Here is a 13767-nt window from a genome sequence, read left to right on the forward strand (position 1 = left end):
GCCAGACCACCCAACACCAGCACCCCCCCCAGACCCCCAACTGCCCCCAGCACCCCCCCCCTCCCCCCCCGGGCCCCACTGACGCTCCCACGGCCCAGCGGACAGGAACCCCCTCCCCCGGCCTGGCCCCCGCTAGCTCTGACCAGGGGTACGGACGACCACCGCTCCGACGTCGCCGGCACCGCTGCGTGGGTGACCTACTGGTGGACTTCTGCCTGCGGATGGACTCTTGTGTTTTTTTTTCTTTTGTTCCTTACCTGTTCCCCATTTCCCCCCCCCCCCCCCCCCCCCCCCCCAATTTTATACACTGTACATAGTTGCTGTTTTTTCCTTTTGCACATAAGTTGCGGGTCAGTGGGCAGCCATCGATGCAACGGTACGACCTAAACATCTCTAGTCATACTACCAGTCTCGCGTACTCACGGGACACGCCCCCCCCCCCTCATGTCCACGTTCCTCCCCCCCCTTCTTTTTCAACAAGGGGTGAATGTGGTAGTATGACTAGGGGTATTACGGTACCTTGAAAGTGAGCTGCTATTGGTGCAGAGGACTCGCTGCCCATTGGCCAACGCTCAATGTTTTCCATAATTGCCTGTAATTCCCCTGTTACTTCACAGCCACCATGTTCTGATATTGCACAGTCACCATCCACAATGACATCCACTTTTCCCTCCCCCCCACGCCCCCGGAATTCCCCTGCACACTCCACTTCAATGCAGGATTGACCAGTCAGGGATCCAATCCGTGTGTTTATATTAAACATATACTGGTGCAGAGTGAAGCAATGGACGGGATTCTCCGGCCACGCCTGCCTGATGACCGGAAATTCCCGCCTGAGGTCAATGGACCTACATATGGTCTACGTCCCGCCCGTGGCAATCTTGCGTAGGTGGGGCAGAAGTATGCAGCCCAATATCTTGTGTATGTGCTCTTAGCAGACTGAATGATCAAACTGCTCTTTGGGAGAGCTTTCTGTGTACAGATTGGCTGCTGTGGATCCAACGACGGCACTTCAGAAACTACTTTAAGGTAGTTTGGATTGGGGGGAGGTTGTGAAAGGTGCAATACAAATGCAAGTCTTCTGTTGAACCGTGACACATGTATGTGTTCTTCACAGCTCCCAGATGGTTGGAGGGCCACAAGGCCACTGAGAACAGGCAGAGCACTCTTGCTGACTACATCCACTCCTTGCTCAACCAACCGCCGAAGATCTCCCGCTGCCATTGGGTTCGGAATTTCTTCCAGGTTCGCCCTGATGATGTGGTCCTGCCGGTTCCTCACCCGTGAGTATGGACCACACCAATGGTCAATCCAATGACTAGCTGGTCAGCATGTCACGGGAAGCTGCAGGTTATATGGGAATTAACTTCAAATTTAGTGGCTGTGATATTGGTGATAATGGATCCGTTATCCGGAATGCACCTCGCTCTATTTCCCATTGGGTGTCCTACACAGTCAGAATTTTATGGCTTCTTCTTGGACACAATCAGGATTCAGGCTAATTCCCAATGTGTGCTCACAAAAAGTCTTCTTATAATTAACAGCTTTTACATTTTGAGGGTCCAGTAAGAAGTAAGACATATAAGATAGTCAGAGTGTTAGATAGGGTGGACAGTGAGAGTCTCTTTCCTCGGATGGTGATGACCAACACGAGGGGACATAGCTTTAAATTGAGGGGTGATAGATATAGGACAGATGTCAGAGGCAGTTTCTTTACTCAGAGTGTGGAACTTAGGGGTGTGGAACGCCCTGCCAGCAACAGTAGTAGACTCGCCAACTTTAAGCGAATTTAAGTGGTCGCTGGATAGACATATGGATGAAAATGGAATAGTGTAGGTCAGATAGGCTTCAGATGGCTTCACAGGTCGGCGCAACATCGAAGGCCGAAGGGCCCGTACTGCGCTGTAATGTTCTATGTTCTATGTTCTAAGTCTTACAACACCAGGTTAAAGCCCTTTGGGGGTCATTTGAGCATTGTGCAATAATGTAAATTAAGTGTAAGAAAATGAGCGAAGGAGTATGCTTTGCACACGGATGCTCTTCCCACCCTACACCCTGTAAGGACTCCATCCCTTTCTCTCAACTCCTTCGCCTCCGTCGCATTTGTTCCAACTATGCCACTTTCCAAAATGGTGCTTCGAAAATGTGTTCCTTCTTCCTCAACCGTGATTTCCCACCTACAGTTGTTGACAGGGACCTCAACAGTGTGCGGTCCATCTCCCGCACCACTACCCTCGCCCCCTCCCTTCCTTCCCAGAACAAGGATAGAGTCCCACTCGTTCTAACATTTCATCCCACCAGCCTGCGTCAAAGCATAATCCTCCGCCATTTTCGTCAAATCCAGCGTGATGCCACCACCAAACACATCTTCCCTTCACTTCCTCTGTCAGCATTCTGCGAGACCGTTCCATCCGAGATAATCTAGTCCACTCCTCCACCATACCCAGTACCTCGCCCATCACCCATGGCACCTTCCCATGCAATCGCAGAAGGTGCAACGCCTGCCCTTTAACCTCTTCCATGCTTAACATCCCAGGCCCAAAACATTCATTCCAGGTTAAGCAGCGTTTCACTTGCATCTCTTCCAATTTGGTCTATTGCATTCGCTGCTCCCAATGTGGTCTCCTCTATATCGGAGAGACCAAACACAGACTGGGTGATCGGTTTGCTGAGCATCTTCGGTCTGTGCGCATTCAGGACCCTGACCTTCCTGTTGTTTGCCATTTTAACACAAGACCCTGCTCCCATGCCCACATGTCTGTCCTTGGCCTGCTGCAATGTTCCAGTGAAGCTCAACGCAAACTGGAGGAACAACATCTCATCTTCCGGTTAGGCACGCTGCAGCCTGCCGGTCTCAACATTAAATTCAACAATTTCAGATGATTAGCTCTACCCACCTCGACTCATTTCTTTTCACCCCATTTCATTTTAACTGTCTTTTGCTATTTCTTTCTCTCTTGTCTGTCTCAATATATATTTAACCCCCCCCCCCCTCCCATCTTATCAACCTTTCCTTGCCCTTTCTCCTCTTTGCTTTCCCCTTCCCCACCCCGCACATCTACAGTTCACCCTCTGATGTTAGTTTCTCTGCTGTTTGACCTTTCACATCTTTTGTCCTCTCTGGGGACTGCCATTAACACTCTTTCCCCTTGGTTTCTGTGGCCATTAGCACCCGGTTTCCCTGGGTTTCTGTGGCTATGACTCATCTTTCATTCTCACTCCACAGTATAAATATTTCCCACTTTCTCTGTCTGTTACCTTTGACAAAGAGTCATTGTACTCGAAACGTTAGCTCTTTCCTCTCCCTACAGAAGCTGCCAGACCTGCTGAGATTTTCCAGCATTTTCTCTTTTGGTTTCAGATTCCAGCATTCGCAGTAATTTGCTTTTACCCTCCGGATCTCGGCTCTCACATTCTCATACTCCGAATACTGTGCCTCTGTTTGGACAAGATCGTCACACAAAGACACAGAGTTAACACCCAACTGAATGTATCAATCCTGGAGCACTCCGCTCAACACTACTCCCTTGGCTCCCTGTCCTGACAATATCAGTCCTCCACATATCCGTCGAGTTGCAATAACCCACAAAATGATAGGAAAAGTTCACAATGCCCCCCCCCCCCCCCCCCCCCCCCCCCCCACATGCCACTCCATGCTGATCTATTCAGCGCACCAGGGTACGACTCCCATCAAGAAGGCCGGTCTGGAAAAACCCTCCCATGCAGGATTTCAGTATAAATTCCACCTGGACAAATGAAGAGGAATCATTGGACATGCCAAACAATTATCTCAACGCAGAATGTCCAATCTGTGGTGATATGCATCACTGTAAATACACAAGGGGGTCAATGTAAATACACGTAGACTAGCTAGACACTAGAGGAAGCACCAGAGACATGGCACACAGACATTCAACCAATAGGCCAGTAAGATACGACACTACCAATGGGCATTTACGACACACACAGAGGTGACACCACCACAGGGGGGCATTACACCAACCCATATATAAAGGACACAGCACACATGATCTTCCTCTTTCCAGTGGAGACACTCAGTGAGTACACAGGGTTGATTTGAAACACATCACACCAACCACGTGGATTGTAGCAGACTGGTTCGTCAGTCTGAGTAGCTATAGCAGGATTAACAGGAGAGTTGAATCCAAGTAGGAGAATTGTTAACAGTTTAATAAATGTGTTAAAGCTATCTCCAAGTCTGAACCTTCCTTTGTCAGAGTGCACATCAAGGAAGCAGCTTATGCTACGTCAAGAGCATAACAAAACACAATCCACACTCAGCCATGGCCTATCCGCATGCAACACAGCAGGAGTGGAAGAAACTGCCCGACTTTGGGACTTTGCATTTGCTAAATAAAAATATATTAAATGCTATTCCTATTTGAAGATGCTGTTGCTCTATACTCCTGATATTTTCAAATCAGCAGAAAATAGCACCGATTTAATATGTAGCTCAGGCTAATATACTCATATAACTTTATTATAACTTGATTCCTGGCTTGGGTCACTGCCTGTGCGGAGTCTGCACGTTCTCCCTGTGTGTGTGGGTTTCCTCCGGGTAATCCGGTTTCCTCCACAAGTCCTAATAGACCTGCTGTTGGGTAATTTGGACATTCTGAATTCCCCCTCCGTGTACCCGAACTGGCGCCGGAATGTCTATCATAGAATTTACAGTGCAGAAGGAGGCCATTTGGCCCATCGAGTCTAAACCGGCTCTTGGAAAGAGCACCCTACCCAAGGTCAACACCTCCACCCTATCCCCATAACCCAGTAACCCCACCCAACACTAAGGGCAATTTTGGACTCTAAGGGCAATTTATCATGGCCAATCCACCTAACCTGCACATCTTTGGACTGTGGGAGGAAACCGGAGCACCCGGAGGAAACCCACGCACACACGGGGAGGATGTGCAGACTCCACACAGACAGTGACCCAAGCCGGAATTGAACCTGGGACCCTGGAGCTGTGAAGCAATTGTGCTATCCACAATACTACCGTGCTGCCTGGAATGTGGTGACTAGGAGCTTTTCACAGTAACTTCATTGCAGTGTTAATGTATGCCTACTTGTGACAATAAAGATTATTATTATTGTCATTGTAGAAATTAAATTATATAAATTTAAACAACTATTAGTTTGTTGATCTATTCTCTGACTACAACAAAAGGAGATTTTTAGGCTAGGATTTCACTGGCCCTCAAGAAGCGATGAGGATGCAGTAAAATGATGGGGGACAATTTCTGATTGGCCCCCGATGTGGTCCCACCATTGAGGAATGTTTCCAGACACAGGAGCAGATTGGCTGCCCAGTCCAGTGGGCAGCACGGTAGCACAATGGTTAGCACAGTTGATTCACCGCTCCAGAGTCCCAGGTTCGATTCCCGGCTTAGGTCACTGGCTGTGCGGAGTCTGCATGTTCTGCCTGTGAGAGCCTGGGAGTGGCAGCTCCAGTGATCTCTCCCACTGGCGCTGTTGGACCTCTGATTGAGTCAGCAGCATGGAGAACCTGTGTGCCATTCTAAATCGGATGGTGGACCATCCAGCAACCAATTAGGAAAACACTTGAAGTAAAATTACTGGGGCCAGTCAGCTGTTAGCAAGTGGGTTCAGGACCCATATTTCACCCCTCCTAAAATCCAGGCCTTAGATCCTGGAGATAAATTTCTGTGTGTCGAATTCCATTACGGTGTGCGAAAATAGAAGAATAATCCTGCCGATACTGAGGATCTGAAATATAAACAGAAAATGCTGGATAAACTCAGCAGGTCTGGAAGCATCTGTTGAGAGAGAAGAGCTACCATTTTGAGTCTAATATGACTCAAGTTCCAGAGAAGTCACACATTGAACTTGAAATGTTGGGCGTGATTTTCCCAAAAGGGAACAAAGTTCCCTAGCGAGCACGTTTAGCCATGTGTTTCTCGTGACTGTCATTGAATAAGGAGCCTGAATGGGGAACGTGCGGCCGAGGCCATACATAGTACCGTTTTTTACAACGACGAGCTCCGCTCACTGGAACTCCCCACTGTAGCAAGAAATCGGGACACCATTTTTAAATGGCATCCCGATCTCCAACCTTCCCCCAGCCCAAACGCAACATGGGACATTCACGTAACCTGTCTGTATCTCTTTGCCACCTCTTTGTACCCTCCTCACAGCTTGCATTCCCACCTAACTTTGTATCAACAGTAAACGTAAAAACATTACTTTATCTAAATCATTAATATAGATTGCGGCCGTGATTTAGCTGCCTCGTTGCACCCGATTTGGAAATGCAGCGATACCAACGAATCTCTTGAGAGGCCTCTGGCGAGATTCGCGATGCTCGAAACACCTTGCGAGATCCAGATTAACATATTTAAGTGAGTCATTAGGCTCATTGAAATGTGCCTGCGCTGTATTCTCCCGGGTCCGGGAACTAACTGCATCTCCTGGGAGACCTCACACGTTTACCCAAACATGGACCAGGCGTAGCGACACTTTAAATTGTGTGATGTTTCTCAGTGCTGCAGACGCCCATTAAGATCCCACTAAATGCATTCAAAGCGGGACTCTGTTTTTGTCCCGTTAAATCACGCCCTATAAATAGCTGAGTCCCAGCACTGATCCTTGCGGCACTTCATTCGGCACAGCCTATCAACTTGAAAAAGCCCCACTAATCCCTCCTTCCTGCTCCCTATCTATGACAATATATCGCTCCCAATTCCATGTGCTTGTGAATTTTGTGTGGCAGCCTTTGCGAAGCCACCTTTTTGTTTCATTCATTCCTGATGTATGGGCGTCGCTGTCCACAGTGGTTAGCACCGCTGCCTCACAGCATCAGAGACCCGGGTTCAATTCCGACATTAGGTGACTGTGTGGAACAAAGAACAAAGATCAAAGAAAGGTACAGCACAGGAACAGGCCCTTCGGCCCTCCAAGCCTGTACCGAACATGCTGCCTGTCTAACCTAAAACTTTCTACACTTCCTGCGTGAGTTTCCTCCGGGTGCTCCGGTTTACTCCCACTGTCCAAAGAGGTGCAGGTTAGGTGGATTGGCCATGATGAATTACCCCCTTAGGGTCCCGGAATGTGTGGTTATGTGGGGTTGCAAGGGATAGGATGGGGGCCTGAGGAGGATGCTCTTTGAGAGGGTCGGTGTAGACGCAATAGGCCAAATGCCCTTCTTCTTTCGGGATTCTATGATCCCTAATTTCCCTTGTGAAGGTGGTGGTGAGCTGCGGCTTGAACCACTGCAGCCCAAGTGGTGTAGTTATACTCACAATGTTACAAGTATACTACATTTACTGGTTCCCCCTTTATCTGCCCTACTAGTTACAACCTCAAAAAACTCAAACAGACTGGTCAAACAGAACGTCCCTTTTGTAAAAACATAGACTGTGCTCTTGGGCAGCATGGTGCATAGTGGTTAGCACGGTTGCTTCACGGCTCCAGGGTCCCGGGTTCGATTCCCGGCTGGCTCACTGACTGTGCGGAGTCTGCACGTTCCTCTCAGTGTCTGTGTGGGTTTCCTCCGGTGCTCCCGTTTCCTCCCACAGTCTATAGGTGGATTGGCCATGCTAAATTCCCCTTAGTATCCAAAAAAAATATTAAGTGATGGTTACTGGGTTACAGGGATAGGGTAGATACATGGGCCTCAGTAGGGTGCTCTTTGTAAGGGCCGGTACAGACTCGATGGGCCGAATGGCCTCCTTCTCCACTGTAAATTCTATCATTCTATGATTCTTCTAAGCACATTGTTAAAACTTCCAAACAATAATAGATTTCTGCATTTTCCTAATGACTGATGTCAGGTTGCGTGGTCTGTAGTTCCCTATTTCCTCTCTCCCTCCTTGTTTTGAAAACAGTTTTGCATTTGCTAACTGCCTATCTGTGCTTGGCTAACTGGACTATACTTCTGTTTATCTTTTCTCATCTTGCTTGAGTAGCAGAGTGACAATGTATTAATCTAAAAGAATAGTTCCTGAATTGAGAAAACTTTGGAATACTTTAGTTGGAATATCTGTGATGTTGTCACCTACTTCCAGGGAAGAAACCTATCTGCTCATGGGAATTTTCACTCGTTAGCAACATTATTTTCTTCATTATTGTCATTTGGCTTGTGTTAATTTTGGTGAATCATGATTCCTGATTCAATATTTATTTCCAAGGAGTGTCTGGCATGTTATCCTCTCAATCTAGAGTACATGCTGAATCATGCAGATTAATTATTCCACATATCCGCCACATCTTTATCTATGTTTAGCACACTTGTATGTTGATTTGTGGCCTGTGTTTGACATTTACAGGACAAAAAAGACAGAAACCTATTTGTTGCCAAAAGACAAAACAAAAACAAACTCGACTGGTATGTATAATAATAATCTTTATTGTCACAAGTTGGCTTACATTAACACTGCAATGAAGTTACTGTGAAAATCCCCTCGTCGCCACATTCCGGCGCCTGTTCAGGTACACCAAGGGAGAATTCAGAATGTCCAAATGACCTAACAGCACTTATGGGAGGAAACCGGAGCACCCGGCGGAAACCCACTCAGACACGGGGAGAACATGCAGACTCTGCACAGTGACCAAAGCCGGGAATCGAACCTGGGACCCTGGCGCTATGAAGCAACAGTACTAACTAGTGTGCTACCATGCCGCCCACGATGTTTTTCCATGAGACTATTCTAATGTTCCTATTAGTTTGGTCTGATTCTTTGGCTCAATTTGTGGAAATGAAATGTTTTGAACCACAAATTTTATATTTAATAAGCACCTTGGAAAATGAAGAAACTATACCATTTAATCTCGACCGGAGGATGTTTTTACTTTCTTCCCGTGGGTTTCCTCCGGGTGCTCCGATTTCCTCCGGGTGCTCCGATTTCCTCCGGGTGCTCCAATTTTCTCCGGGTGCTCCGATTTCCTCCGGGTGCTCTGATTTCCTCCCACAGTCCAGAAATGGACTGGATTGCCTATGTTAAATTGCCCCTTAGTGTGCAGTGATGTGCAGGTTAGGTGGGGTTATGGGGATAGGGTGGGGGTGAATGTTGGAGTGTCCTAAGTAGAGTACTTTTTCGGAGGGCCAGTGCAGAGTCAATGGGCCAAATGGCCTCCTTCTGCACTGTAGGGATTCTATGATCCTCCAAGTTACCTAGAGCTCCGTGCTGGAGAACGCCATGAGGATTATAAAACATGACAAAAAACTTTAGGAAAGCAAAGAGAGAGCATGGAAAAATATTGTCAGGTAAAATCAAGGAAGACCCAAAGATGTTTTTTAAACATATAAAGAATAAGAGGATAACTAAGGAGAGAATCAGGTTGATTGGAGACAAAGAAGAGAACTGGTGTGTGGACGAACAGGACATAAGCATGATTCCAACGAATGAACGGGCATCGTGCAACAATCACCAGGCAGGAATGTTCCCTTCCAGTCGGGGAACACTTCAGCAGTCAAGGGCATTCAGCCTCTGATCTCCGGGTAAGCGTTCTCCAAGGCGGTCTTCAGGACACGCGACAACGCAGAATTGCCGAGCAAAAACTTATAGCTAAGTTCCGCACGCATGAGTGCGGCCTCAACCGGGATCTTGGATTCATGTCGCGTTACATTCACCCCCCACCATCTGGCCTGGACTTGCAAAACCCTACCAACTGTTCTGGCTTGAGACAATTCACACCTCTTTAACCTGTGATTATCCCTCTCCCTGGATCTGCAATGATTTTGTTACCTGCAAATGCCTGCATTCCAAGCATTGTCCAGCATCTCTAACTTTGTCTATATAAATGTTTCTGGAACATACCTCGCCATTCACCTGAGGAAGGAGCTGCGCTCCGAAAGCTCGTGTTTGAATCAAACCTGTTGGGCTTTAACCTGGTGTTGTAAGACTTCTTACTGTGCTCACCCCAGTCCAACGCCGGCATCTCCACATCATGATTCTTAATGAATACTTTGTATTGGTTTTCAGAAAAGAGGGTATGATGTAGACTTTGCTGGTACAGAGGATGGATATGAGATATTGGATCGAATAAACATTTTGAGAGGGGAAATATGGACTAGTTGAGGAAATACCCCGACTGATCAATTTTATTAAATGTTTTGAGGAGTATACAGGGTAATGAGCAAGGAGGGTTGCACAAGTAATATAGCCTACATGAAGGCTTTGATGCAATTCTACATGCTTAATTAGTTGGTTGTGGGACAGCACAGTGGCACAGTCATTAACACTACTGCCTCACAGGGCCAGGGACCTGAGTTCAATTCCAGCCATGGGTCACTGTCTGTGTGGAGTCTGCACGTGCTCCCCATGTCTGCGTGGGTTTCCTCTGGGTGCTCCGGTTTCCCTCCCACAGTCCAAAAATGTGCAAGTTAGGAGGATTGGCCAAGCTAAATTGCCCCTTAGTGACCAAAAAGGTTAGGCAGGTTTACTGGGATGGGATGGGTGCGTGGGCCAAGATACGGTGCTCTTCCGGAGGGCCAGTATAGACATAATGGGCCAAACGTCCTCCTCCTGCACTGTAGGGATTCTAAGAGTTCGTAAAGTAAAAACTGTTGGGATCCAAGGGGAATTGACAAGTATCTTCAACCTCGTGAAAGTCTACCATCGAAAGCTTTGGCAATTGCCTCTGCTTCTCAATTTAAAATAAGGTGTCACTGAAGTAATGAGTCAAGCTTTGAAAATCTGTAGTTAATCTACGATCAGCTTGTTCTATGTTTATTTCTTGTCAGTTGTCCGTGAATAAGCTGTACCTTGGCCATGCTCCGGCCGATAACCCTGAATCCTCCAATCACCTGTGTTACGTGTCCAGCAGCTTGACCGCTAATAGGAGCTAATAGTCAGCAAGGTTTTAGCCAATTTTGTTTCTTTTATCAATGCAGGAGCTGATTGCAACACAGAATTTCTTTTTCTTGCAATAAATGTCCTCAGCCAAGTAAAGATTCTGTGTGGATGGAGCCTAGTGTCTAGGGGACAATAACCAACAATGGACCTCAGTTAGTTTTGTAATTTCTGCGTATTCCCCATACCCAGTACAGACAACATACAGGGTTTCGAATGTCTAAATCACATTCCCAGAGGTACATCGATTTCACATTGATGATAAAGACCAGAAAATACAAAGGTCAGAATCTTCCAGTCCGTCAGCAGAGGGAAGCTTGGTCTGCGTGTTGTCTGAAATGTTAAACACTTCGACCAGTTGATATTAATAACTCGCTTACCCAGGTGCTCTCGCTCATATGACGAACAAAAGGATAAGAATGGATTTGTGCTTCAAACTGATTTTATTACAGAATCTTATGATCCAAACTCTATTCACAAAACAACTCATCCTTACGCAGACGTATCATACTGTACTGTCTATCTGAGACTCATATACTGCCCATACAATTAAGCTTGATCAGGCTGCTCCACCAGGTATAACTCTTCCCGGAGCTCTGCTGATTACATTGACCTGCCTCTGAACTCCGGGTCTCTTCACAAAAGTTGTTCTCATCCGCCCTCTTCTGTCATCATCGTTCTTTTCTTTACTGGGATGTAGTCTTCACTCGGGGTGTAGTCTTCACTGGGCTGGAGTCTTCACTGGGCTGGAGTCTTCGCTGGGGTGTAGTCTTCACTCGGGGTGTAGTCTTCACTCAGGGTTGGTCTTCACTGGGCTGGAGTCTTTGCTGGGCTGGAGTCTTTGCTGGGCTGGAGTTTTCGCTGGGCTGGAGTCTTCGCTGGGCTGGAGTCTTCACTGGGGTGTAGTCTTCACTTGGGGTGTAGTCTTCACTCGGGTTGGGTCTTCACTGGGCTGGAGTCTTCACTGGGCTGAAGTCTTCGCTGGGCTGGAGTCTTTGCTGGGCTGGAGTCTTCGCTAGGGGTGGTTCCTGGTGTCTCTACTTATAGCCCCTCCCCCCTTCGCTCTTTCGTGTCCTTCTGGAACATTCTCTGGCTTCAAGACAATGAGGTTACCGGCAAAGGGTTACAGAACCCAACGGGATTGCTGATTCCATTTATGGAAGACGCCAGGGAAAACCAGTGAGAATCCCAATTCCCATCTCAAAACACCCACACAATGATTTTTCCGAAGCTTCAGGAGATTTCTGCCAGGAAAGAGATGTGCAGAACCTAAAGTCATTGACCAGACCGGCTCCTCCGGAGATCGAATGCATTGTTTAAAGGATGCCCTGATCTCCAGACTACAGCTCTACCCCCGAACCACTCGCAGCAACCCCCCCCACTACTCACTGATAGAGACACTCTGTAGACACTCAGTGTGATTGACCAACAACAAGGCCAACGTGCTCTCACCAGCTCTGCCAGAACATAGGCAACAAGTTTTGTAAAAATCCACGATACTGAAAGCTCACAGGCATGCTCAATCAACTACACAGTCAGTGTAGTCACACAGATCAAGTTCAAGTTAGGGGCTGGTTTAGTCACTGGGCTAAATCACTGGCTTTGAAAGCAGACCAAGCAGACCAGCAGCACGGTTCGATTCCCATACCAGCCTCCCCGGACAGGCGCCGGAATGTGGCGACTAGGGGCTTTTCACAGTAACTTCATTGAAGCCTACTCGTGGCAATAAGCAATTTCATTCATTCAACAATGGAAGGTCGGGATTTCCAGAGGAGCACATTAAAAAAAATGTTTTTGGAAGTATAATGTTTGATGGACGCTTTTTTGTTCTTTTTTTTTCACCCCTCATATTAACCTGGTTCTCTCTTTCTAGAAATAACAGGTCCAATTATACTGCAGTCATATTGTTCAATCGGAAACTATAAGAAGAACTCCAAATATGAGATGAGTATTCAGACAGGGGATATTGTCGAGATTGTGGAGAAAAGTGAAAATGGTAAGAAGGTTCATTTCCTCTGAGATACATAAATGTTATATAAATATCCTTCGCAGAAAGATGCCTCTATTTAATTTGGGCATGTATTTATAGGGGATGATTGTCCTGACACTCTCTCTCGAGGCCTAGGCTGAAAGGTCAGGACAATGATGAATGGAGGCCTTTTTAACCATGTCTCCATATGCTTTAGACTACCACAGGATTTAAGGGACTTCTCTGTAAAGAGCTGAGCAGAACCTGAGCCTGAAATGATAACGTAGTCAATGCATGTTGGGTGCCAGAGTGTTACTTGATCCTATCTACCCATTAGGTCAGTTTGATACCGAGTCACAGAGCAGCATGGTGACATAGTGGTTAGCACACTTGCTTCACAGCCCCAGGGTCCCAGGTTCAATTCCAGCCTTGGGTCACTGTCTGTATGGAGTTTGCACATTCTTCCTGTGTCTGCGTGGGTTTCCTCCGGGAGCTCCGGTTTCCTCCCACAGTCCAAAGGCGTGCAGGTTAGGTGGATTGGCCATGATAAATTGACCCTTAGTATCCAGGGATGTGCAGGTTAGGTGGGGTTACGGGGTGTGGGCCTAGGAAGAGTGCTCTCTCAGAGGGTTGATGCAGAAGGAGTTAGATGTAGCCCTTAGGGCTAAAGGGATCAACGGCTATGGGGAGAAAGTGTGAACAGGTTACTGAGTTGGATGATCAGCCATGATCATAATGAATGCGGGCAGGCTCAAAGGGCCGAATAGCCTCCTCCTGCTCCTATTCCTACGTTTCTGTATCTTCTATGACCTGCTGTTTATATAACATGTATACTCCTGATTGTGTTCACCATTTCAATCTGGATTATAATGTTTGCTGCCACGGCTACCTTCCAGAATTTCAACACAATTGAATGTGAATTCTGATCTGGTTTGAGTTTGGGTCTTTCTCCAGTATTTCGCAAAC

At 47.1% G+C, this 13767-nt stretch overlaps 1 protein-coding gene across 2 annotated transcripts in view; it reads left to right on the top strand.

Annotated features, from left to right (window-relative positions):
* The window catches only part of ncf1 (neutrophil cytosolic factor 1), a 162423-nt gene that overhangs the window by 78275 nt on the left and 70381 nt on the right, over positions 1 to 13767 (top strand). For both annotated transcript variants that reach the window (XM_038813725.1, XM_038813726.1), the window contains 3 exons: positions 1118 to 1283; positions 8307 to 8365; positions 12706 to 12828. In XM_038813725.1, coding sequence (XP_038669653.1) covers positions 1118 to 1283; positions 8307 to 8365; positions 12706 to 12828 — 348 coding nt within the window. The remainder of the gene's footprint in view (positions 1 to 1117; positions 1284 to 8306; positions 8366 to 12705; positions 12829 to 13767) is intronic.

Source organism: Scyliorhinus canicula, chromosome 12 (assembly GCF_902713615.1).
Source record: "Scyliorhinus canicula chromosome 12, sScyCan1.1, whole genome shotgun sequence".
Classification (NCBI taxonomy): Eukaryota; Metazoa; Chordata; class Chondrichthyes; order Carcharhiniformes; family Scyliorhinidae; genus Scyliorhinus; species Scyliorhinus canicula.